Below are 27113 nucleotides of genomic sequence, written 5' to 3'. Positions count from 1 at the left end.
TATTTCCACTAAGCATCTTCGTTACTCGTTACTAAAAAATAAAAGAAGAAATGTGTGTTCGACTGCAATAAGGGACGTTTGGCGAATCACTGCTCCTAGATTGCATTACGCACGCTCCGCACACCGCGCGCTCTATTTCAGCGCTTGTTTGTTGCAAACCGCCATGGAAGCATGAGCACCAACTGGAGCACCAACTGGAGGACCTCCCGTTATCGTAGACCACCAGGCTCGACATAAGCAATGGCCCGATGGCCCGCCCGGGGCCAGTAAAAACGTATGTCGGGCTGGTTGCAGCCACAGTCACTGGTGTGTGCCTTACTTCACGCAGCACATGTAGCCTACTGACTGGAAACGTTACCGAGGATTATTTACCGCCGATGGCGCAGATGAACTAACGCTACACTCGTTACTGTAAGTAGGTAGCCTACAATAAAACCTCCATGATTAAAGAGTCAATACTTATCAATAACCCACCTACCTGTTCTACAGGCAGAAACACGTAGAAACCATATCTCAGTCTGATCTGTCTGCGCTGTCCACTCTCGTCCACCGCGCTGTGCAAACACAGCTCTACTCTGCAAATAGCGACTTTACAAACGAGCTAAAATGAAAGATGTCAGTTTGTAGTCTAACTGTTTGTCTTAATTTGCAACCAATCTCGAACTTTGGACAAACTATTGTAAACGTAGCTGATTTCTAAACGAGCCATCCTCTCGCTGGAGCGGTAAACCTATGGATGTAGGCTATTTTAAGACCAAAACAAATACACGTGGCTACTTAATATGCACGTGAATGACGCGTTCTTCATTGTTGACGATGTTGCAAGTTGTATTATTTAGCAACAGAATCGTCTTATTTCAAATTAGGCATACAGGACTAATCTGAGATCATTTTTTAGTTAAGTAGCCTATCTAGTTATCATTAGGCTATGGATTTTCCATGTTTTTAGGGGTTTGCTTACTAATGTAAAAAATATAGCATTAATTTAGTAAGAAAGTGAAAATATCAAGATGACAAGATGATGCGTATTAGGTATAATTTTATTTTCTTTATTTGAATGTAGTTGATGACCCCTGGTCTAGCTTTGCTGCTAATGGCACAACATCCAGTGGCAGTGGCTAGCTTTTTTCCTGCTTTTTTGTCCTTTTCCAATCACACCTATGATATTTCTTTCAGGGCCAGTAAAAATGTAGGAGGGGCCAGTAAAACTCTGATCTACTGGCCCCTGGGGCCATTGGGGATTTTTTTTTATGTTGAGCCCTGCTACCACCCCGACAATAGTGGTGAACTCGGTGAACAGGGTAGTGGTGAAGATAACTTCTTACACCCGTGTTTCAAGAAATGTTTCTGTACATTGATGACAGCTCTAAACATATGCTGTTTGTTCTTTGAACTTAAGAGAATTGTGTCTGAAAAGTCCCTGAATATGCTTTATGCTTTACTATAAGAAAGCCACAATAAAAGTTCTAACCGCTTGCTTTAAAAAAAAAAAACTTTTACTTTTAATACTTAAGTACATTAAATATCAGAAAATTACTTTTGATACTTAAGAACAGTATATATCAGATACTTTAAGACTTTTACTTAAGTAATATTCTAAAAAGTAACTTTCACTTCTACCAAAGTCTTTTTCTAGTACGATACTTGCACTTTTACTCAAGTATTGCTTTCTAGTACTTTATACAACACTGATGGTCCCCCAGTGTCTAGAAATGGTGATAGGTGTAAACCGAGCCCTGGGTATCCTGCTCTGCCTTTGAGAAAATGAAAGCTCAGATGAGCCGTTTTGGAATCTGCTTGTTATGAGGTCATAACAAGCAAGGTTGAGAGAGAGACATCATGGCTTTCAAATGAGAAAAGTGGCAGTTGGTCAAGGCCACACCCCCACCCTCCACCTTGCCACTCACACTCTCCTCCTCAATAGCTTCAGACACAGAAATGGCACATACTAAGGAAAGCTCATTGTAGGACTGGCTCTAGTGGCTGTAGTTCTACACCAAAGCTGAATTTCGGGAAAGAGACTTCAGATACAGTATTAGGGGACCACTAAGGTCTATATAAAAGAGACTTCAGATACAGTATTAGGGGACCACTAAGGTCTATATAAAAAGAGACTTCAGATACAGTATTAGGGGACCACTAAGGTCTATATAAAAGAGACTTCAGATACAGTATTAGGGGACCACTAAGGCCTATATAAAAGAGACTTCAGATACAGTATTAGGGGACCACTAAGGTCTATATAAAAGCATCCAAAGAGCACCATGTCATGGGACCTTTAAAGGAAAAGACTCAATTAAAGTACCTCAAATTTGAACTTAAGTATAAGTACACCACTTGACTAAATGCACTTAGTTACATTCCACAACTGATGCTTTGACACAAAAAGAGAAAAGGTTTAAGAATAAACAGGTAAAGACTATACACATTAGGGAGAGATACTTACCTAGAAGACTGACAAGAATTTTGTACTGTGAGACAACGTACAGCTGTAAAAATAGTAAGAAATCCAAATTAAAAGGAGGGTTTGAACCAAATGAATCCAAAATCAACTAGGTATGCATGTGGACATCAACAGTACATCACACCTGGACTGAGAACACACTCGAGCTCAGCCGTTTCACCAGCTTTTCCTGGGGTTCTTGCCACTATATATAAGCATGAGAAGTCTTTACTACACTGTGTTCATTTGAAGGTTGATTGGGATGTGTGAGGTCTCGTACTGCCAGACCTTCCTCCGCAGCGCTGCGGAGGAGGGTCTGGCTAGTCCACACAGCATTCCTTGATGGGAGGAAAAACGTGCTCTGGTTTACTGGCATTTCTTTAAACCAATCACAATCGTCTTGGGCGGCGCTAAGAGGCGTACAGAGCCACGGTGCCGCTGCAAAATAGCCTCAAGTTGAAAATTCCAACACAAAGATATCGGAAGGTAACGGACATCCGGCCGAAAAGAGTGACATCCGGCGGAATTTCAGGCGGCAACGGAGCAATCCCGGAAGTGGAACGTCGTTGATACAGACTATGGTGTGTGGGATTCCCAGATTCAGTCCAAGAGAGGGAGCTAAGAACTGAATTTCGGGTGAAGGGAAGCTTATGTTTACTGTCAGATGGTCATGTTCTTCATAATAACAGGGCAATACAGTATGTAGTCCTAGGACTCTGGAAGTGTTGGAGTTGTGACTCACTCACCAGACTTCAAATGCTTATTCCCCGACAGATTTTTTGGGGGCATTTTGCAGCAAATAGTCTAAATTTCATCATGCAGTCTTATCTACCTGCTGAATCTTCTTTGAGAAGTTCTTATTGGATTTTTCCAGTGTCACCTCGAAACGGTTGGTGCCTAATGGGAAAAGAGACATAAAAAGAAATGACTCAAACTTGTATTTGAAGCAGGAAACATGAAGTTGAGAAGGTCTGCAAATACCCAAGGAATCAGTTGCATCACACATCTCCTCGGGCACTTCCTACCTGCATCCTTCTTTATTCGGTAGAGAAGAAGATGCCCTGGCTTTGTTCCCACAAGCAGCCAGTCCTCTGTGGGAAGAACAACTCAAGAGTCAGGGTCTGACAGTTCAAAGGATACTGTCAGTCTATTCCAGACATATTATGATATCAAACAGACACATCTTACAGACACATCAATGGTGACACAATTCATCTCTTCAAGTGATAAACACCCAGAGGGACCACTGCAATGTCAAAGAATAAAAGAGTAGGGATGAATAAAGTGTCAACAACTTACCCCAGGCCGCGAGACAGTCAATCTGAAGAGGAAGCTTCTCCAAAATAGGCACCGGTTCATACGCGTCATGCATCTTGAAGCAATGTTGCTGATTCAATTACAGACCCCTCTGATGGATGGATCGATCCCACACGGGAGTTGACGCCTGCCCGTACAACAGCTGACTGACTAACCGCTGATAAGTCTGTCAGGGTGGGACGCCTTTATTTGTCGCCATTAACCGTCCTAGCAGTTCAAGTGTTCCGACAGGAAATGAGGAAATCTGATGTGGCAAACCTGGTATCGCAGACTTCTGTAACGCTATGCAGCTATGCAGTATGGCTTGTTAGCCAGCTAGCCAGATAGCTAGCTCCCCGACCAAAACAACAGCTGATCGTTAGCCTGCTAGCTTGGAAGTTAGCAAGCAACGGCTCCCAAACATTGTTTCCCTTTCACTCCATGCCAGGTGAAACCCGAACAAAGGCAGTCCGTTACTTTGACGACAAAGTCAACTTTGGTTAACTTAATACAATTCCCAAACACTGTATTGGCGCTAGCAATTCGGCTTTCAATTGCAAGGTTAGCTTCTCGTTACTTCCTCAGTTGTGTTGACGACGGCTGCGCGAGGGAATGGGGTTTGACAGGCACGTGACAGAAGTCACTGCACTCACGAGGAAAGCATTAAAGGTGCAGTGACCATAGATATACATAATAAAGACACACATCTAGCCTTTATTATGTATATATATATATGGCAGCGACTACTATTGCTCATGGTCTTGTTTCTGAATTGTAATACAGGCTCCCATTCTACAGACAAAGCTATTTAACTTATACTGTATGTCTAATATCACATACAAAAGGCCTGGAGGGCTTCAGATCTAACGTCCGTATTTTCTTTATTAAACTACAATATCTCTTTGTATTGACTCGGTTTTGCAAGATAGTCACGCACAAAAAAAGACGTCTTACATTATTGGTAAAATACTCTGTAATAAAAATATTTGAGTTGTATATGTGTTTAGGTTTTCATGTCCCTCATACATTTTGCTGTTGAATGTATGGATTTTTGCTGTATTATTTTTTTCATGTCTAATTAGGTAAAAATAAAAAGGTGTTATTTGTTTAATTTGTGATCATCTGATATTTGTACTTTTATGCACAATAACGTAATATTATGATCAATATAAAACAAACATTTGAGTTGCTAAATGGTGTTTACTTCATTCAAAGCTTGAAAAGATGAAAAGTTTTTTTTTGAGGAAACAGTTAAGGATAAGAGCTGCTGTACATTCTATGGCATTGATTTGAAACAGAGATTTCAAAAATGTAAGCCTGCCTTCTCAAAAAAGTTACAGGAATCATTTCAAAATTAGATATCTGAAAGGATACCCTTATTCACTTCTTTTAAATTACTATTAGGCAACATTAGAATCCCTCTGCAAAACTGATATTCCTTTTTGGAATGCATAGCATAATGTATAAGCACTAAAAGTGCATTTTAAACATCAAACCATGGTTCCTTCTGTGAAAAAGACAAGATAAGTTAGTTAAAACATGTACACATTAAAACATTTTTCCAAAATGCACACAAAAACTGACATTGTAACCACCTGTCAATATAAATTTTATTTGCAGGACATACGCAAAAAGCCATACAATATCAGCTTCACATTACAATGCAAACTCACATCCAGAAATTGGGCTTTTAGTATCTCTCTAAAATAAAACATCCTCAACCAGACTTGGACAAATATAAAAGAAACATAAATAAAGAAATTTAGAATATCCACACATACTGCAGTAGATTGCACAAGGACGGGGATGTAAGTATGCCACATAGGGCAAGATTATTTGCAGTGTTATGGGATAAGCTCAAAGGAATCTGTAAATGCAGTTAAATAAAAATTATTCATTTAGCATGTACAGTCTTTTTTTTAAACTACCCTGTGCTACTGAATTTGGGTTTGGACCTTAAAGGTCCCATGGCATGAAAATGTCACTTTATGAGATTTTTTTAACATTAATATGCATTCCCCCAGCCTGCCTATGGTCCCCCAGTGGCTAGAAATGGTGATAGGTGTAAACCGAGCCCTGGGTATCCTGCTCTGCCTTTGAGAAAATGAAAGCTCAGATGGGTCAATCTGGAATCTTCCCTTTATGACATCATAAGGGGAAAGGTTACCTCCCCTTTCTCTGATTTGCCCGCCCAGAGAATTTGGCCCGCCCATGAGAAAGAGAGAGACATCATGGCTTGCAAACAAGCAAAGTGGCCCCCTCTCCTCGTCAATAGCATTTAAAGCTACAGACAAAGAAATGGCACATCCTAAGGAAAGCTCATTGTGGGACTGGCTCTAGTGGCTGTAATTCTGCACCAAGGCTGAATTTCGGGAAAGACACTTCAAATACAGTATTAGGGGACCACTAAGGCCTATATAAAAGAGACTTCAGATACAGTATTAGGGGACCACTAAGGCCTATATAAAAGCATCCAAAAAGCAGCATGTCATGGGACCTTTAACACAACTCTGGCCCAGTCAGTAGAGGGGGAGTGAGAAAGGATTACATACGTACAGTAAATCACATGTATATTTGAATTTAGGCCCACACCACATCTGTGAGGCTTATCAATGGATTCTGTGATTCAGTAGCTAAAAAAAAGTGAAGTGGACCTAGATCACTGCAGTTATGGGAGAAGCTAAAAAGAGAGATGAAAATCATCAACATCCTTAATTTTAGACTCATGACTACTTTAGCTTCAAAAAGGGATCTGGAATTTCTTGTTTAAGGGTCATATATTTCCTCTACTCTCTGCCGTCTCTCATTTGTCAGTGAAATGTTGGAGTTATATTTTTGGTTGTGTAAAGTTGGCAACTCTGCGATCTGGTGTCACCCTCGGGCGTATACAATATGACACTGTGTTTATGATAGTACATACTTGGCTTTGAAAGTGTTTCATGACCAAGAGGGTCATCACATTCTCCCAGCCCCGAAAACGGTGTGTTCTTGTTAACACAAGAATCCCCAATACACAAATGTAGCACTTAGTCTTACCCTGACAACTGTGATATGCTTCAAGTATCATAATTCGCTGATGCAGCCGTGTTTACATAGAGTAACAATAAATTATTTATTTCTATAGTTAGGATTAATCAGTTAGCCAGACAACAAAGTGTTATTCACGTGTTAACAATAAGACATATAGAGTATATCATTTGTTGGTGCAGAAAGAAGAAGTGAGAAGAAATGAGCTCAGGAAATCTTCACCGATTAGGTAAAAACATTAAAACATTTTTTTTTAAGTTATCTGGCTAAATGATTAATCATAACCAGTGTTGGGACTCAGTTACTTATGTCAGTAACTAGTCTAACGCACTCTTTAAATTAAGTAACTGAATTACCGTTACCTAAAGGCTCGTTACTTCGGGATTATCTCGCCATTCGCCAGGTGTAAGCGAGGGGATCATGCATTTGGTCCTGCGTGTTCATATCTGTCAGTGTCTGCAGCTGATCTTGCATACTACTGGACCCAAAAGCCTAATATTTTTAGTGTTTGTGAGATTAGCACAGACAGACAGACAGACAGACAGACAGACAGACGCACGAACGCATGATCCTTGCGGAGATAACAGTACTGAAATGAAAGCTATAGGCACATTACCAATGGCAGCATTTCAAAGTAGACATTGAAAAGTAACTTTACACAGTAACACAATACCTTTTTGGGTGTAAGTAATAAGTAAAGTAATTTAGGTAATTTTGTGATGAGGTAACTAGTAACTGTAACGTTATTACTATTTTTCAGTAACGAGCACAACACTGATCATACCATACAGCTGCTTGCTCATTTAAATAGGAAATATATGTCATCAAGTGACTTATTAAATATGTAATGCACGCAATAAACACCTGCTGAAAACAGCAATTGTTTTTTTTAACATTTAGTTTATGGCGCAGGCACATCTCCGAAGAACCTTGAGTTTAAGTGTCCGATGCTGTGTTGGCTTCCATCGAATCTTATAAAGCACAATGACTTGGCGTTTTCAGCAGGTGTTTTCCCCTCCATTCGTACAATCATCCCATTTCCTGGCTGAGACAAACGCCAAATCGTCTTCATGATTTGTACTTGAACAGATTTGAAATCAGTCCTCACCATCCTACAAACATTTGACCAATCAGACGCTTGGGGTCACTTCCAGGCAATTTGAAGCGGGGTGGGGGAACCTCTCTCAAATTTTAAATATCGTATTAGTGTAAAACCACAAGACATGATTTTGATAAATATTCTATTTTCCACAGGGGTGTTGTGTAAAATGCCCAGTGTCTGCTGGACTTTGGTCAGGCTTGTGACATTGAAGAAACATCTTTCAAACAATCGTTATCAAAGTGCTCTGCTGTGTATTTGCTTCAGTTTCACCCCTCTCCCTTCTTCCATGCTTCTTTGAGCTTATTATAGTTGCACTATACCTGTGAAATAAAATAAAAAATGCCAAGTGTCTGGAGAGAACAGTTGGCTTTGCCCGCATTTTTTTTTTTGGTAAATCAGATCACTCAGAACGCATTCATTGCTGCCTCAGTGAAATTGCTTTCTTTTCATTCTCACATTATCCTCTCGCATTTCACGTCTACTCCATTTTGGATCGCTCCATCTTGGTTTTCAGGATTTCCTGTGAAAAGAGAACACAGATGAATGCATGTACAGTAATGTCATTGTGGAATGATATCACATTGAAAAAAGGTCATTACCAGGAGCATTTTAAATAGACAAAAATGTGATTGGAAATCATGGGACTAGCAAGGGAGGGGGGGAATAAAAGGACCCTTTACCTCTTCCTCATCCAGCATTACAGGGAGAGCTCTGTATAGAGAGGGAAAAAACAAAAGGAGGAGGGAGTGAATGCATTCCTACGCCCCAGGCCTGGGTCAAACAGCATTTTAACAGACTGTCTACAGTATAGCTTGTTTGTGCTTCCAAAGTGTTGCTATTTGGGTATTAGCAGTATACTGTATCCTTCTAGTGTGAGCGGTCCTTGATTGGGTACCGTAAGCTACATTAATACATTTACATAAGCCGAAACAATATGACATATTAAGAAGGACATATATAGTCTGGCTATCACCAGACCAAGCTCAGTCTTTTAAGATTGAACATTAGTCTGGGGAGTCTGCTCTGGATTTTAAGAGGCATGATCAACGGGCATAGTTCAAATGACTCTGTACGCAATTGGATAGTCCTTCAACCAATCAGAGTAACGATCCGGGTGACGTAGCAGCGACGGCGGCATCGACGGGCTGCTGTGCTTCGGTGGCCGGCTTGTTGAATGTAAACAAAAAGCTGCTTGGTCACTTCTCTATCGTCATCGTGTTAAACCCGCCAATAGCGCGCCAGGTGGATAAGCCAGTTTGTGATTGGTCCCCGCAGATTTGTAACGGAAGCAGGATAGAAGAATACACTGGGTTTACCCACTCTAGGACATATAGCTATTCTATGTGAATGTGTGAGTATGTGAGTGTGTGTTTGAACAGAGTGAATGGGAACAGTTTTCGGTTATGAGAGACAGGAACATTTCGTTGTATGTGAACATGCAATAAAAAAAATAAATAAAAAAAAGGTGTTCATTCAGGAGTACCCTTTTCAACCGATACTTTAGTCTCACCTATTCCTATCCAACACTGTAATGTTAAACCATTTAAGGATATTTTCAAGGCGGTCTTGAACTTACAAAGACTGTCCCTAAGGGTGCTTTCACACCTTTAGTTCGGTAGACTCGGTGCGATTCGGGGATGAAGTTGCAACATTGTTGCATTTTTTTTTTCATATGGTACGGTTTCACACTGCACTTTGTCAAGATCCCCAAACATTATAAACAAATGTCACGCGGTCGAAACGGTCGCTGGTCTATTGGACATATCCGAGTGAAACTCGCAGACACTTCTGGTCTCAGAAATAAACATCTTGGGTTTTCTGGTTTTGCATTTATGTTTTGTAATAGTCTAGAAGAAGGCGAACAATGTGAGCAGCTGTCAGACAGCGAGGGAAGGAGAGAGATGATGATGTGTGACGAGCAACGTACCGTCAATAATAGGTTATGGATTTAAAAAGGTATCATGCCTTGAATATAGCCTGGAAATGCAGACCCAAATCCGAAAGATGAAGGATCTGGCATTGAGTGAATGAAAATGGCCCAAGTCGAGGGGCGGCACCAAGCATATCTCAAATCTCACTGCACGCAATTGGATAACACCACGACCAATCACAACAATACACGGGGTGACGTATCCAGAGCCCCATTCGCTTAGCTACCAGCAGAGCTAACTGGTAGATTAAACTGTGGTCATCTGTTTAGCTCGCCTCTGGTCCACCTATATCAGATACACCGATGTGATTGGTGCAGCTCGGCTACAAGGGCATAGTTAATGAGCATCATTACTTAATGCCAGAGTGACTCGCTGAGCAAATTCAAATTGTGCTCTCGCGAGAACTCTGGATTTCCAGGGTACCTTGAATATACAAGGCTGTAAATTGTATGCAAGGTTGAAACTGCAGGCTGGTAAATACACGGTTTTTGATTCACTTCCTGTATTTGGGTTGGATTGCATTCTCACCTTAAGTGAACCAAAATCTATAGTGCGCTTGCAAGTGAATCGACAACTAGAGTTGGAATGAGCTTTCGCACCACCTCAAACGAACCGGACTATCCCACCAAACGCTCCGGGGTTCGGTTAAAACGGATCAAGCTGCTCAGGTGTGAATGCAACCCAAGACTAAATGTCTAAAAAAGGTCATTTACTTTACTTACACATCAGCAACAGTTGTAGGAATGTTCTCCTCAACCCATTTTATGTCTTCATCCTGGAAGTTTAGAAATACAAAAATGATTAAGTTGTATGTAAAGAAAAAAACAAAACAATCAATGTATAAAAGAAGAGAGCTGTTGACAAAAGATAGTAAACCCACCTCTTTGCTCAACAGTTTCTGGGAGCCATTAGAGTCAGGCTTTGAGCCTCTCATCTTCATTCCCTCTAATAAAAAAAAAAGGAAAAAAAGCTGAAATCACATAGAAGTCCATTGTCCAATAATATGATTACAATATAACCAGGTTAATACAATTTCCATTCATGCTATTACATGATTAGATAAGATGAAGATTTCTAAATGAATCTGTTCTCCCCATATCTGCTTAGAACAGATTTAGATCCTGGCCTCAGTGGCACCGGGTTATACAACACAGAACCTCAGTAGACAAGATCATCTGGATCTGAGAAGCTTTGCAGTTGCGACAGAGATCTACTGGAAAAACATTTGCTGGCACGATCACGGCGGTCAATCGGAACGGAACAAAAGCTAAATGGTCAAATATGGAGCAATTAAGACGCCATCAGAAAAGATTGTGACGTTAAGCGTTTCCACATTTAGTGTGTTGACGTGCAGCCCTGTGGCCCTGGGATCCACACTCAATTATTTAAGCAATGAGTTTTAGATCAAAAAGCATCCAGAAAGTTCACCTGAAACAAAACCAGGCTTTTGGCTTTTAAAGCTGTAGTGCGTAATTTCTGTCTCCCCCATGAGGAAATGTAAGTAATGACAACAACACTGTCGGCACGTCCACATGATACAAGTCTTCCGTGACCGCGCACCTCCTCCTTCTCCTGAAAATCTCTCCTTCCTGCTTAGCAAATCCGCCATCGTAATAGCAATGTGCCAAGGTCCAAACGCGCCTGGCTTTTAAAGGGAATGGGAGATGATACTGATAGGTTTACTGATTGGTTTATTGCATGTTTCGCCCAAAACACACCGATGATTTAATGAAGACACTAAGTACAACCCTTCTGAACCATGCGCCTGGCGCACGGACCCTTTTTTTTCTGCTGTTGAACTACCAAGAGTGGATTCGTACACGCCCTAAACGCACCTGTGCCAGGCGCTTCACGCTGTGCACTTAGATCAATAAAATAGGGCCCACAGTCTCTATGATTTGTAACGTTAGACAGCCAATCACCAGCATTATTAAATCTTGGTAGAAGCATGCTGCATGCTTATCGGCTCACTGACGCGGATGAGTTTTACTCCTTAGGTATTGAAATGTATTATTAAATGACAAGAGATTTTTCGATATTCGATACTTTGGAGGCAATTCGGTCTGTGCCATACAGTATCAAAGTTCAGTACCCAGCCCTACACAGCTGGCTGCAAAAACACAGGATTTCGATATTCACAGAATGTGTCTAAAAGTGAATTTAAACAATATTTCTCTGGTAGTCAAGGCATCTGAACTGTGTTAATGCAACAGCCCACCCCACCTCTTAGGATTTTAAACATGCAGCGGGTCCTTGATTACATAACTCTGGGCTCGTCTCGCAAAAAGGAAAGCAGGAGAATACTAAGTCTTACCAAAAGCTTCATTCAGCATGGGCTCCTTGGCCTCTTCCTCTTCATCATCTTCATCAATCAGAGGAGAGTGAGAGAACCTGAGAGAAAACACAACCAAAAAAAATGTAATACAAATTGTAAAATGACACTTTTACTTTTAATGAAATCAAACAAAGAGAAATGTTCTCCCCTCGTCATGAAATAGTCAAAAATCGATACTAGAGTGACCTCCTTGTCCAGCTGCTGCAATACAGTAAATATGCAGAGGAGGAGAAATCTTCCTCACCAACCCAGAGAAAACCCTGATTAGTCATGAAACCTCAACAGGATATTTTGTTCTATGTTCCTTAGTCATTGATTTAGGATTCAAACTTTTTTTTTTTGGTTAAACTGGTCTTTCATTAAGTTATCCGCTTGCTACAAATTATAAAAGAAGGCTGAAACTAACACTGTTAGTTACTTCAACTTTGCAGCTCAGAAAACATATGGAGCTTCGTTGTTACAGCATTACTCAAATAAAATGTGGAACTGGCGTACAATTCATTCTCCAACAAGTAAAATAATTTTTTTTTTTCCCCCGGGGTAAAAATATCGGCATATCAAATATCACCCAAAATCCAATATCGTGCATCCCTAAATACAACTCCTGGCATCTTCAAATATAGAGAAATGGTTTGGGGCTGCAGGATGAGCTCCGGCTCCAGACTGACTCTGACCTCTGGTTGTTAGCAGAGGGCCGCAGCAGCACCATGATAACCAGCAGAATGGTGGAGAACAGCAGCCGCCAGAAGGCATCGTCTACCCACAAGTCCCTCCAACCCTGTGGAAAGGATAAAAATAGACAAGAGTGATGGTGTTATCAGATTGGAAGGCAAAGTTCACTTTTCATCGCCGTATAAACAAGAAAAGAACACTCAACGAAGGGAACAGGAATCGGAACACAACACAATACAATAATCAATCAATAAGGGAAAACAAACTGACCGTCTGGCAGTCGACCAGCTTGAAGACCTTGGTGGTCCAGATGATGAATATGATGGACGCTGTAGACACAAAGTAAACATCGGGCTCATTATGATGTCTATAAACAATATGATAAATGATAAAGACAGCGCAAACAAAGCTCTACCAGTGGAAGGCAACCAAAAGGTTATGCCTGCCAAAGGGTTGGCAAATACAAATACATACTTTAATACATGAGGAGCAAGTAAGTGTGTTATAGTTTACTACTTTATGCACTTTTTCTTTTTTACATAAGCAGTAGTACTTCCCGTCACCTGTAAACAAACTTTGATGTGTAAAATCTACACGGAAAAATCGACACAACTACGTTTTTATTTTTAAATGGCATTTTCTTAGATCTCAGTCCCCACAGGAGTATTAGCTCCAGTATCAGAACTAATCTCCTTCCTTATTAACACGTATGACAACGCATATCACACGACCATTCACACACACTGGGCATGTGGGTGTAAACAGGAAGCAGATTGTCTGACGTTACTCTGCGGTTCTAAATCATGGATGTATAGGTTAAAAATAAAAAAATAAAAAAAAATGTAATACTTTGGAGAAAGAACAACAACGGTGAAAAGTAAGACAAGGGACTTATTCGCTTGGACCGGCCACGACCTCGGGAACCGTTACTGAAAGCTATGTAAGCCGACCTAACCTATAAAACTGACAAACGTGCGTCGTCATTTCCAAAAGTCTCCGTTGGAGCCCGGCCAGATTACAAAGCAACCCCCGGAGTTTTCAAACCAAAAACGGCGGCGTCTGTGTTTCTAAATGTCTCCGTTTTAGGGGCTCTGAAAGCCGGAGTAGTGTGGACACGAGGCATGAACGTTTTTAAACCAAAATGTAGTAGCGTAAATGTCACCTACACTACTACATTCTGACCACAATGAAGCCGCTGTTTGTGAACTGAGACACGGCTCTATTAAGAGGCAATCCATCTTAGAGCAGTTGCCACTCACCGACAACAGAGAAGATGAGAGTGTTGGTGAAGTGCTGATACAAGGAGAGTTTCACCACATTTCTGCGGAGCTTTAGGAGACGCGTGGTTTGAGACAGGCTGATGAAAATGTAGATGCAGATTAAGGAGAACATACTCTATATGCATTCAAGTAACCACAATCAAAATCGTGCATCCACAACTGCAAATGCAAATCCTTAGATTAGCTGCAAGTAGTCGTTTTGGCTGGTTGAGTAAAAGGATATCCACCACATGACGCAGGAGTCAATAAGGGAGAGGCTGAGATTAGCCACCAGGGCGACTGTCCCATAGAAACCCTGGAAGAAAAAGACAAACAAGAGTCAGATTTCACAAAACGCCACAGTGCTTTTTTTTTTTTGCTTGAGTTAAGATCTGGTGAAGAGCTGCCACCCAAAACACATTCGCTCACCAAACTACACAACCTGGCTCCATTCTTCTTACTGTCTTCTTTATCTTGTGTTTGTTTGTATAAAGTTGCCTTTCCATGAACTTGCTGCAGTGTCTTTGGCTGCTGTTGAATTTCACTCTGGATCAAATACGTCATTCCACATTATCATCACTGGTCTGCCTCCCAGAGACTGAATGCCTGCGTATCCTTCTCTCTCCGCTCAAATCAACTTTATTTATACAGAGTGCCTTGAAAGCTGCGCCAGGCAAGATTTTTATGTAAAAAAAAAAAATACACCACCACTATCAGCTTTAATCAGCCTGTGGAGGCTGCAACAGCTTATGCCTCATCTGCAATAGTTGAATTGCAGTGGGCTGCGCATTACATTTTCCTGGATGAAATTCATCTGCCGCCAAAGAAAATGATTCATCAAGTGAAACAGAAATCATCCTCCTCAACAGCAGCGAGAGGGAGCCTCCAGAGAAAGCTGCACTCTACGTTAAACCTTTTTCTTCTCTCATCTATTTTGTACATTTGTGGTTCGGTTGATATAGATTGGTGTGTCTTGTGCAGCCACCCAACAGGATCAAAAAAGTTGCCTCTTGCTGCCATCTGAAGCTAACGCGTTGCAGCTGTGTGTCTTATAATGGTTATCCTTGAGATTTTTCATCAAATAAAACCTCGCTGTTGTTACTAAATATAATTATAACACACGAGGGATTCACAGGAAACAATGCGTGTAAATCCAACTTCACTTGGTTACTGTTAATTCCATACAAACATTTCGTACTGCCGCTCTTCACAATAAAAGCATTCAACTGGCAAAACACAGGGTGGCTTTTATTGTGAAGCAGTCACAGATAAATGCAACGTACAGTGTCCATCTGTTGCTCCAGGTAGGCTAAAGCAAATCTTGAGAATGATAGCTGTTTATTTGCTGGAGGTTCTACTTACGCCAGTCACTCTTAGCACACCTTCCACGGAGGAGAAGAGCAGGTAGAGAAGCCCAACGGCTACCAGCCGGTGCACTGTGGTACCCAACCTTGGCCTAAACAAGTGGAGGGCAAAACTCTTCAATTATACTAAGAAATGGTTGAAATGAGAGTATTAGCAACAAGTCGTCCACTGGTTTTTAATTTGGACAATGACTCCTCATTTAAAAAAAAAAAAACTATCAAAAAACAGATCAGTACTGCGACATAGAGTTGGGCATTGTTTTGATTTGAACAATTCTGATTCCAAACCCAATTCTTCCTTTCGATTCTGGTTCTTATTGATTCTCGAGTTCAAACGGGTCACAGATAATAGGGAAAATTAAATTTTGATTCTATGGTGAGTTAAGGGCTGGGCGATATGGAGAAAATCAAATATCACAATATGTTTGACCAAATACCTCGATATCGATAACGCAACGATATTGTAGTGTTGACTATTGGGGCTTTCACAAAATACGTAAGGGCCGTATCCTGTTTCAACAGCCAATAGAGAAGTCAGCTGGTAAAGTCAGCTATAAACTCTAGAAATAAAATGATCCATAATCCAAAGCAGAAAAGCAGAGAAATAAAACGTGTTTTCGCTGATTTATCACTAGAAATGCAGCTGTAGCAAGCATCTCACCATCACTAACGTTATCCAGATTCATATTTAGTTGAAATAAATGATATATCCAGCTACAAAAAAAGCCTAAAAGTCAGAAGTAAGAGCAGAAGTACAAAGAGGCGTTGTCATGGAGATGATACACCTCCTCGTCTTGTCGCATTGGTGTAAACTGGCAGGTTTCAGAACGCTGCAGACTGGTGCGTTGTAAGAAGTTGCAAGTTTCTAGTCGTTTCGTCGGGAATCTTTGGTCTAAACTGGGCTTAAAATTTGGAACCGATGATCGGATTCCAAAAAAGAAACAAATCCATTGGAATCGTAATTTTTAAAACTATTCCAAGTTCAAACCGGTTCTCGATGCCCAATCCTCCTAAGACATGACAAAAAGGTCATTTACTCCCCAAAAATATAATCTTTAAGAAAAAGGTCAGTTACTTAGTAAACTTACTTGACAATGCCATAGCCAAGGCTGACAATGAGGACCAGGATTCGGGCTAGAGATCTTTTAAGGGCAGAGAGCAGCTCAGCGAAGATCACAGCACCTTGAACTGTGAAGAGAGAAACAACAAAAAACAATGTTTATATCAGACTATAAGTAAAGCGAAAAGAGAAAAAAATAGAAAGCAGATCTATAAAATCAACCGACCGTAGTCTCCTTTGTAACGGATGCTCTGGTATTCAGAGTAAAACACAGCTTTTTCCAGCATGCCGAGGATGATGACAGCTCCGATCCAGAACTGGATCCGCAGCAGATCCCTCCAATAGCAGGCGAACCAGAAGAGCCAGAGAGCCCCGAACAACACATACACTATGCACATGACCATGAAGAACTGCGACGGACAGGAGAGAGGGAGAGAAACGCGTCAGCGTTGACAAAACAAATATCTTTTAACTTGTTTCTGAAGCTGTCAACCAAATGCACTCCACAGTCAAGTCAATATCACACATCATATGTGGCTCAAGGGGCTTTACAATCTATACGGAAAGACAGACATGCAAATAGACATTGTGTGTAAAGAACAGACCAACATCATTTAATTACAGTATAGACACCCAGGATGACAAAATAGTAACACAGAAGGTTCCATGAAACGCTCTTCACGAGTCAAATTTAGTAAGTAAGTAAGTAAAGTTTATTTATAGAGCGCTTTTCACAGATAAAAATCACAAAGTGCTTCACAAGGTACAACCACATTAAAATACATTGGATGAAAATAAAACATTTAAAAGGTCAAAGATAAATTAAACCCAGTCAACTAAAAGCTTGTTTAAATAACAGTGTCTTGAGTTGCCTTTTAAAAGAATCAACAGAGTCAGCCACACGGAGGAGCAAGGGCAAGGCGTTCCAGAGTCTGGGGGCTACAGCCTCGAAGGACAGGTCTCCCCGTGTTTTATAGCGAGTCTTTGGCACTATTAAGAGTCTTTGCCCTGCTGATCGAAGGGCACGGCCTGGGGAGTATGAACGTAACAAGTCAGCAATGTATCCTGGGACCTGACCATTTAATGCTCTAAAAGGTTAAAACCAATATTTTAAATTCAATAAGAAATTTAATAGGTAACCAATGTAGGGAGGACAGAATGGGATTAATGCGTGTCCTTCTGCCAGATCCTGTTAAAAGCCTTGCCACAGCATTTTGAACCATTTGAAGACGATTTACAGCAGATTTGTTAAGAAACATAAAAAGAGAGTTACAATAATCTAAACGTGAAGAGATAAAAGCATGAATAACCATCTCAAGGTCAGAGTCTGTTAAAATTGTCCTCAATTTTGCAATATTTCTTAGATGATAAAAACAATTTCTGACCAGAAGTCTCGAATGTAGAGCTCAGAGAACCAAGATGTTGGATGATGGATGGAATTTTGTTGTCTGGGGCTATAATCAGGGTTTCAGTCTTTTTCGTGTTTAATTGGAGGCAGTTACTCGCAAGCCACGATTTTACACAGGAAATACAGTCCAATAAATCCGTTAGTTTGTGTAACTCAGAGTCATTGAACGAGCAATACAACTGTATGTCATCCGCATAAAAATGGTATGACACATTGTTAAAGTTGTTCAAAATTTTTCCAAGAGGGGTAATGTACAGTAAAAATAAAAGTGGACCTAGGACAGAGCCCTGAGGAACACCATTTAAGAATGGAGTGGTTTCAGACAGCATATCATTTACATATACAGAAAAATTTCTATCACTCAAGTAAGATGAAAACCATTTTAAAACAGGCCCAACCACACCAAACTCTTTTTCCAATCTATGTAACAGTATTTTGTGGTCCACTGTATCGAAAGCTGCTGATTTAGGGATCAGTTCACTACTTGTATTGAATGTTGAGTGTTTTATTTAAATTTGATAGCATTACTCTGACTTAACTTTGATAGTCTGAAATTACTATTAATTATAATAGTGGTAGTAAATTGTTGTTAGTGGGAAAAAAAGCACAGAAAACATTGAAAAATGCTACAAAAATGTTGAGAAAAAAACGTCGAAGAGACAAAAATGTTTTAAAAAAGCGGCAAAATAAGTGACAAAAAAATAATTTTGAGCTGGAAGGACAACACAAGGGTTAAAGGCTTCAGAAACAATAAGTAAGTTGGATCTTGTGTTGAGATTTTTTTGTTAAATATTCTGTATGTTTCATTTGGAACACTATTATGGCCAAAAGGTCTGTTTACCCCAGACTGCACTGTCACTTATTGATACAATTTCTGTTGCTGATGTAGTCCGTCTTGACCACACAATTGACCAGACATTTTTTTAATCCAAATAAACCCTGCCTTTATGCATTTATAGTACATACCATCATCAGGGGCCAGTCTGCTGGAGAAGAGTAGTCATGTTGTCCCTTCATCTCAACTTTCACTGGGGAAAGAAAAAAAAAGAATCCTCAATTATCAGATTTTTATTCATTCCTTTTTGTCTTTTCTTATTAATTCACTGAGTAAATATGACCGATTCTAAAGCTTTTGAAGTGAAACCGTGTCTCTCACTTGTGAAAGCAAAGTTGAGCTGCTGCTCTGCCCCGATGTCTTCATCCTCAACTCCGCGGAACAAAGGCTGCACCTTCACTATGAACAGATATGGACTGTCCTCCCAAGCTTTGGCCACGGCGCTGATGTCCTGCAAAAAGATGCTTATTGTGAGCAAAGAATCATAACGGTTATGCTATTTTCATGATTTATAGTTTATGTACGCTTACTAAAACCATAAATCAAGAAATGTTAAGACCAACAATATTAACAATAAGCTTAATATCTAAAAGAAATGAAAGGTTTGCCATCGCAGCACGGCGCCCCTGAAATGTCACAGTAGAATTTTGTTTTCTGAGCTACTTTTGCATTCCCTCACAATACTTTTGTGCATTCAATTTGGGTTACTGATACAGGGCTAGCACCACCAGCTGAGACGTATTCAATTCTGAATGGGTGTAACTATGCAGGGGTTGGGTATGAGCAGGTGAGGTGACATGGGTGGCATTACAACTCAAGCCTGTTTTACAGTCCTGCGGAGGCTCCACGCAGAGCTTTCTCTGTAGCCTACGTAAGTGGTCTGATGTTTATACTTATGCGTTGGTGTGTGCGTTGAGCCGGTGTGTGTGTGTGTGTGTATGTGGAGTGTGTGGTAGAGCGAGGGAGAAAGTGAGAGAGTGAAGGTGATTAGCTTCGGAGCGAGTACCGAGTCTAGAGTCATAGTGAGAGAACCAAAGTGTCTCCCCTGTTCTTTCTGACCACGGTGGGAAATCTGGAGCAGGAGAAGTTAACCCTCTCCTTGATTTCATGTTGTTTATGGAGAAGGAGAACCAGGAAATGAGTAAGAGGAAATGCAACGCTACCAAGCCACGGCCGAGCGACGTGTAGTTACATTTTTCGAGAGGTGCACGTCAGGCTACGGCGTAGCGTCCGGCGTAGACGCAGAGGGGTCTGCGGGGGTACGCTGTCGATTCTACGTACAACCATAAAACAGCCTTAAAGATGTTCCGATACCAGTCTCGGAAAAGCTTCCGAAACTGCCTGAAATGCTGGTATCGGTATCAGAAAGTACTGGAGTTTATGCACCGATCCGATCCCACCTAATTCAGCCCTGAAGAAAATCTACTTTAAAAGTAGTGTATTTATGTACTTTTTTCGTTATGACTGACTGTCATTGACACTTTACTTGAAGGTATCTACATAAGAGTGACATGACACTGTCATGAACGTGTCATAAACGTTAGAAACAAGTCCGAACACTTCTTTAAGTAAGTGTCATTCGGTTTTTGTCATGTCAAGTTATGGTTAGGGTTCGGGTTCATGTGTCATTCTTATGTAGATACCTTCAAGTAGAGTGTTACCAAAGAAAGTTCTCTGGCGTTCATTGTTTGTGTTTGTTCATGTTTGTCAAAAAGTGTAACCTGAGCCAGGCCGTACAACAAAGGAGGGACAGTAGTGTACAGCTGTGAAAACATAACAAAATATATGATACACTGGTATCAGATCGGTACTCGCTATCGGCCAAACACAAGTTCAGGTATTGGAATCGGTATCGGGAAGCAAAAAAATGATATCGATCCATTTCCAATTACAACACATCTCTGTCATATCTGATAGAAGTATCGGGATCAAATCCTGGCTTTACGATGCTTTCTCAGCTAACGTTAGTAGGAGCAGTAAAGAGTAGTCACAGTACGGCTACCGTCGCCATATCATAGGAACAGCCACAGCTGCAGCCGTAACATAACCTCTGATAAAAACATAGATTTAAAAGACATTTACAGTAAAAGTAAGAACAACATGTCTTACCGGCTTGTCGGGCCAAATAAGGCTCTGATTCGAAGGGTCACTCTAAACAGAACACAAGAGCATAGTGAGCAGTGCTTCATACACACACCTGGGCCATATAAAAATGTAGACTATTAGTTGTTAATAAACTATTATTAAAAGGTCCCATGGCATGAAATTTTCACTTTATGAGGTTTTTTAACATTACTATGCGTTCCCCCAGCCTGCCTATGGTCCCCAGTGGCTAGAAATGGTGATAGGTGTAAACCGAGCCCTGGGTATCCTGCTCTGCCTTTGAGAAAATAAAAGCTCAGATGGGCCGATCTGGAATCTTCTCCTTATGAGGTCATAAGGAGCAAGGTTACCTCCCCTTTCTCTGCTTTGCCCGCCCAGAGAATTTGGCCAACCCATGAGAGAGAGAGAGAGAGAGAGAGAAAAAAAAAAAAAAAAAAAAAAAAAAAAAAAAAAAAAAAAAAAGAGAGAGACATCATGGCTTTCAAACGAGCAAAGTGGCAGTTGGTCAAGGCCACACCCCCACCTTCCACCTTGCCCAGACACAGAAATGGCACATCCTAAGGAAAGCACATTGTGGGACTGGCTCTAGTGGCTGTAATTCTGCACCAAGGCTGAATTTCAGGAAAGAGACTTCAGATACAGTATTAGGGGACCACTAAGGTCTATATAAAAGAGACTTCAGATACAGTATTAGGGGACCACTAAGGTCTATATAAAAAGAGACTTCAGATACAGTACTAGGGGACCACTAAGGTCTATATAAAAGAGACTTCAGATACAGTATTAGGGGACCACTAAGGTCTATATAAAAAGAGACTTCAGATACAGTACTAGGGGACCACTAAGGTCTATATAAAAGAGACTTCAGATACAGTATTAGGGGACCACTAAGGTCTATATAAAAGAGACTTCAGATACAGTATTAGGGGACCACTAAGGTCTATATAAAAAGAGACTTCAGATACAGTACCAAGGGACCACTAAGGCCTATATAAAAGAGACTTCAGATACAGTATTAGGGGACCACTAAGGTCTATATAAAAGAGACTTCAGATACAGTATTAAGGGACCACTAAGGTCTATATAAAAGAGACTTCAGATACAGTATTAGGGGACCACTAAGGTCTATATAAAAGAGACTTCAGATACAGTATTAGGGGACCACTAAGGCCTATATAAAAGAGACTTCAGATACAGTATTAGGGGACCACTAAGGCCTATATAAAAGAGACTTCAGATACAGTACTAGGGGACCACTAAGGTCTATATAAAAGAGACTTCAGATACAGTATTAGGGGACCACTAAGGTCTATATAAAAGAGACTTCAGATACAGTATTAGGAGACCACTAAGGTCTATATAAAAGAGACTTCAGATACAGTATTAGGGGACCACTAAGGTCTATATAAAAGAGACTTCAGATACAGTATTAGGGGACCACTAAGGTCTATATAAAAGAGACTTCAGATACAGTATTAGGGGACCACTAAGGCCTATATAAAAGAGACTTCAGATACAGTATTAGGGGACCACTAAGGCCTATATAAAAGAGACTTCAGATACAGTATTAGGAGACCACTGAGGCCTATATAAAAGCATCCAAAGAGCACCATGTCATGGGACCTTTAAAATATTTTTTTCTGTGCTCCTAAATGTCTTTGTGTGCTCATTTACCTGAATTAGGATTCAACATGACAATTAACTTTGGTCTTTGTTGTTATTTGATAATCTAATAAATGAAACAATTTGTACTGGGGCAAGGACTTCGGGCAAGTACATTTCTGACCCACTTGCCTGAGCGGGTAATTCAAAATATATATATATATATATATATATATATATATATATATATATATATATATATATATATATATATATATATATATATAAAAAAAAATTAAAATAAAAACACATTACCATTGAAACCCCACACAGATGACATTTTAGATATTATGCTCAATATGTTCAATCCCTTTTATAAGCACTGCACAGCAGCTTGATCGGTGACTCACCTTTGGGCTCGTGAGGGGCTGATATGGGTTGAAGTCTGTGTAATATACCTAGGTGAGAGCACAAAGTAAAGAAATATATGTATGTAGCAAAACAATTGAAATGTTTGAAGGATGAAAAGGAAAGAAAAGCAGAACATTGGTATGATGTTACCTGCCATTAGATAAGTGCGGCACTAATCTACACTGAGGTTAAACTGACTGTATAAACATGGCGATGGTTCATTGGGCAGCCCTTGTGTTTATGTGCTATCCTTTGTAAGACGACACTGTAGTCTGGGTCACAAACCTTGGGTAAGAAGAGGGAGGAGCAGTTGTCGAAGTACATGTAGCCCTGACTGTAGAAGCCACTCCAGCCGTCCTTCAACATGTGGTCCATACCAAACATGTTCATCGCTTTGTTGTCCTACGAAAAGGACAGGGACGGGGGAAATCAAATACACTGTGCAGTCAGTTCATTTTCTTAAACTGTACAGATGTTCCAACATACCAAAAATAATGGAGAGCAGTGTCACCTGTAGACTGATGAAGCAGAATACTACATTAACGATCCAACAACGGTTGAATGACAAAAGTGGCATTAAACTACAGATGGCGATAAAGTCTTACACTGCTACTTACAACAAAAGCAAGGAGCATGGGCGCTACTAGAATCAGAGCTTTAGGGGTGCCTGGCACCCTTTAAACAGCTTATTTTTTATTTATTTTTTTACTTTATTCTACTGTGCTTGCTGTGCATTTGAACATCATTTTGGAGCATCATGGTAGAGGAAACACTGAATTATGTAACTAGAAAAACTCCAACAATTCTGAGAAAATATACCTTAATGCTGAGCCACAGGGCCATTACTACAAAAAGGAGATGGTATTACAAATGAGATCGGATATTTATCTATGGAAAAGCAGACATTTCCAAAATGCAGTATCAATAACTTTCTAAGAGATTTATTAGAATTTGACAAGAGGCTGACAAGCACCATTTTCTAAAAATGGCTCAGAATGTTTTTCTGAATGATCTAGACATCTGGATTCCGGGTTTAGTTTTACAATGCTGTGATATTCCTAGAGCAGAACCTCTAAGCTCACAATAGTTTAAAAACATTAGCAATTATTTTTTAGGGGTGCCTGGATAAAAAAGGGCTAAAAATCGACCCAGGCAAGGAGATTCTTCTACCCGTTTTAGTAACATGTTTTGAGCCTGACAGAAGAAGACACTGAACTTTCAAGACACATCTGAATGAATAAAGTCCTGGCCAGGCTACACGTGACCTCGCTACAACCTTGCTTTTTGACCCCTTGATTCAAGACCTACAGCAACAAGGTGAAGTACATCGAAGCCAAAAGCAGCAGCAGCCGACTTTAAAACGCTTCTGGACAAAAGAGCCAGCGCTTGCACAAAAAAATAGAAGAAGAGGAGCCCACGGCCATGAAAAACACTTTGAGTACGTGTACGTTGAGAGTGACAGCCTGTTGATGCTGAATGATAAGCAAAAACCACTGAACTGGTTAAAAGTCCTGGAAGTGAACTTTCTGAGAGTGAAAAGTGCTTGAACCTATTATGCTCCTTCTCAGGTTCATACTTGTATTTTGATGTGTACATGCTTTTATGTTAAAAAAAACACTTTATTTTTCTCATACTGCCCATGGCTGCTGCATCTGTCTGAGATGCTCTGTTGGGAGCGCCTGTCTCTTTAAGCTCCCCTCCCGAAGAAAAAAAAATAAAAACAGCCTAGTGATTGGTCAAAGTTTCTGGGACTTCCGCATGTGTGCTCTCGGAAAATGTCTCCCCAATTTAATTAACAACATCTGAAACCAAGATTACAGGTTTTCCTCTAACGTTAGCATGTAGCTACAAGTAGCGTGCCCGCAGCAGATGACCATAAAAAAATCCAGGACGAGTCGACAGAGTATCAGCTTGAGCCGATTGTGTCAAAACGGTTGGAAGCGGAGTGTTGACAACAGTGTGAAACCTGAGGTTTCTGCCCAGAGAGGTTACTGCTGGGCTCTCCATTAGCCACAGCTATTCTTCCTGGAGTAGAAGATAAACTTGTCTTGCACACGACACGTACCCGTGTGTGAGATCCGTGACAAAACCAACAGTTTAGACTCAGACATCAACAGATAAAAGTCAATACTCACTGGTGTGTTAAAGACCTCATTGTAGCAAACAGAGGAGCGTAGGTACCAGCTGATGTTGAAGGCCAGGTTTCTATCACATGACGCCGGGTCACCCTGGACTGCAGAGAGATAAAAGACCCCTTCAGTTATTCAAAGACTGAAGCCCTGGATTATAAGACTGTTATAAGGCCTTTTACTGTATGTCCCACCAGCTGTTCCACATCATCACATTACAGGAGTTACGGTGTGTCGTAATCTACTGGTTTTTTTGTGTCCATACTTTCCCCCAACCTCCCTCGTCTAGCTCTATTTTAAAAAGGTGACTTTCGCTATTTTCCCTACATCATTACAGCATTGCATTCTGGTCTGTTTTCTGCTGCAGTGGAAGTAGAAATCAGTATCCGTCCCTCCTTTGCAGGATTCTGGATTTCTCACTTTATGACTGGTGAATGCTGATGCAAACGGACGTCTCTGGAGAGAAGAAATAGTTTTTGATGCTCAGGGACTGACAACAAAAAAACGACGTTTCGTTTACTATCAAATGTTGAAAATATCATAATCTGGGCTATGCCTGGTACAGTACCTTATCAGCAAGACTGAAATAACCACTATAACAATACACATTTAGGGTGAATTTTACCTTTAAAATGTTTGGATTCCTTAAACTGAAAACTGAAACAAGTCACCATGTGGACCAACAGTGGCAGCAAAAACCAGGATGCATATATGGTTCTCTGGAGAGCTCTACGCAAATTAAATTTAAATGTTAAAGCCAACACTCATGAGTTAATATCATAGTAGAGTTGCTTTTTTCTTCTTCATTTTTTTTTTTTTTAAACTAAAACCAGCTTGAGGTATATTGTAACTGGGTCAAAACTAAGATCTGAAGCCAAATCATCATAAATGTTGTACCTACCAGACAATAATCATTGTACTTTGTATATGTAATGTTTATACTAAGGTCAAACTACTCACACTTCATGAAGATGGTGGTATTGGCGTACAGCGTCTTTCGAAACACAGCATCCTGTGTCTGAAAACACAACAAAGAAAAATCAGTTCTAATTATCGGACAACTCCAGCCACACAACAAAGATCTGGACACATGTTCAGGAGGAGCAAAGGGTGATGCCAAGTGAATATAACAATATTTTTGTGAGATAAATCAAGAGGATAGTAATTAGCCATTGACACATTAAGAAACAGCTTTTTCATGAGCTATGTGCACACTACAATGGGTGGACACTGGACACAATTAAATGTGCTAACATTACTGTATTTTTCCTCAAGTTTCTGGCTAAAAGACCATGCAATTAACCAAAAACATCTTTCTTTTTTCAAGTGCAGTGCAACATCAGCTACAGTCCCAGGCAGTTGCCTATCTCGCCTAATGGCAAAGTGTGTGCTCGTGATGTTTTTTGAGTTCTTGAGTGTATTTCACCCGTGAGTAGCAGCAACTTGGGTATGTGACGTCAGTTATCTTTTTTTTTTTATATTATAGGATGATAACGTTGTCCCATTCTTGTTTTGTAATATTAATGTTCTTTATTCAAATTGAAATACAAATGTCACGGCAGGTGTATTGCTCAGCACCCAAGGCAGCGCAGTGCGAGTGTGAAGTTGATGAGATGAGCGGGTTCTCGAGAAACTACACAATAGAAGAAAGAAATATACATGGCAAACACTCGGCCCGTTCCCAAACAGGCATGTTTTGAACGAGCACTGCACTAGAGTAGCTAGCGTTATATAAAAGGTGGATATATACAGCCGAATGAAGGGCTGCTAGGGGCTAGTTAGCTACCCCGGCTAACAATTGCTATGAAGATTTAGCACGATAGACAGGCTATGCAATAACTGTTAACATGCAAATGTTGAAGGTGTGACACTAACCGAGTTTATTTCCACGTTCCATACGGAAACCTCTGCCGCTGTCGCAAGACGGAAAACGCATACAAAAAGCAGGAAACATAACCGATGCGACTGTGCATCTGGCATCTTCATTTGTGCATCTAACTAACGTTACAGGTCAGACTTGTATCCGCGTCCAGTTCCGGGGGGCTTCTGGCTGTAGTTCACAGTGTCCCCACAAGATGGCAGCAAAACATTCAAAAAAGGCAGTTTTCCCATGGAAGGCATTACCCGCCCTACTCT

The 27113-nt window shown here is 40.5% G+C and overlaps 2 protein-coding genes across 3 annotated transcripts in view; both read right to left on the bottom strand.

Moving 5' to 3' along the window:
• Nucleotides 1–4363, bottom strand: part of vps39 (VPS39 subunit of HOPS complex) — a 37274-nt gene extending 32911 nt beyond the window's left edge. For both annotated transcript variants that reach the window (XM_039786686.1, XM_039786687.1), the window contains exons 1-4: nt 3743–4363; nt 3469–3534; nt 3276–3340; nt 2447–2489 (exon numbers count right to left, since the gene is read on the bottom strand). In XM_039786686.1, the coding sequence (XP_039642620.1) occupies nt 2447–2489; nt 3276–3340; nt 3469–3534; nt 3743–3815 (247 nt within the window). In that variant the 5' untranslated portion in view covers nt 3816–4363. The remainder of the gene's footprint in view (nt 1–2446; nt 2490–3275; nt 3341–3468; nt 3535–3742) is intronic.
• A 2307-nt stretch (nt 4364–6670) lies between these two features.
• On the bottom strand, nt 6671–27035 carry LOC120549640 (transmembrane protein 87A-like). Its single transcript, XM_039786685.1, has 20 exons — nt 26853–27035; nt 25938–25995; nt 24984–25081; nt 23134–23250; nt 22848–22895; nt 20842–20883; nt 19054–19183; nt 18864–18925; nt 16716–16899; nt 16518–16617; nt 15428–15521; nt 14310–14381; nt 14066–14174; nt 13077–13135; nt 12809–12912; nt 12114–12190; nt 10680–10744; nt 10522–10574; nt 8549–8579; nt 6671–8388 (listed from the first exon to the last, which is right to left on the bottom strand). The coding sequence occupies exons 1-20, from the start codon at nt 26961–26963 to the stop codon at nt 8347–8349; spliced, it is 1656 nt and encodes a 551-aa protein (XP_039642619.1). The 5' UTR covers nt 26964–27035; the 3' UTR covers nt 6671–8346.
• Nucleotides 27036–27113: the final 78 nt, after the last annotated feature.

Source organism: Perca fluviatilis, chromosome 20, assembly GCF_010015445.1.
Source record: "Perca fluviatilis chromosome 20, GENO_Pfluv_1.0, whole genome shotgun sequence".
Lineage (NCBI taxonomy): Eukaryota > Metazoa > Chordata > Actinopteri > Perciformes > Percidae > Perca > Perca fluviatilis.
Note: the sequence above shows the minus strand (reverse complement) of the source record. Positions and strands in the feature narration are given on the sequence as shown.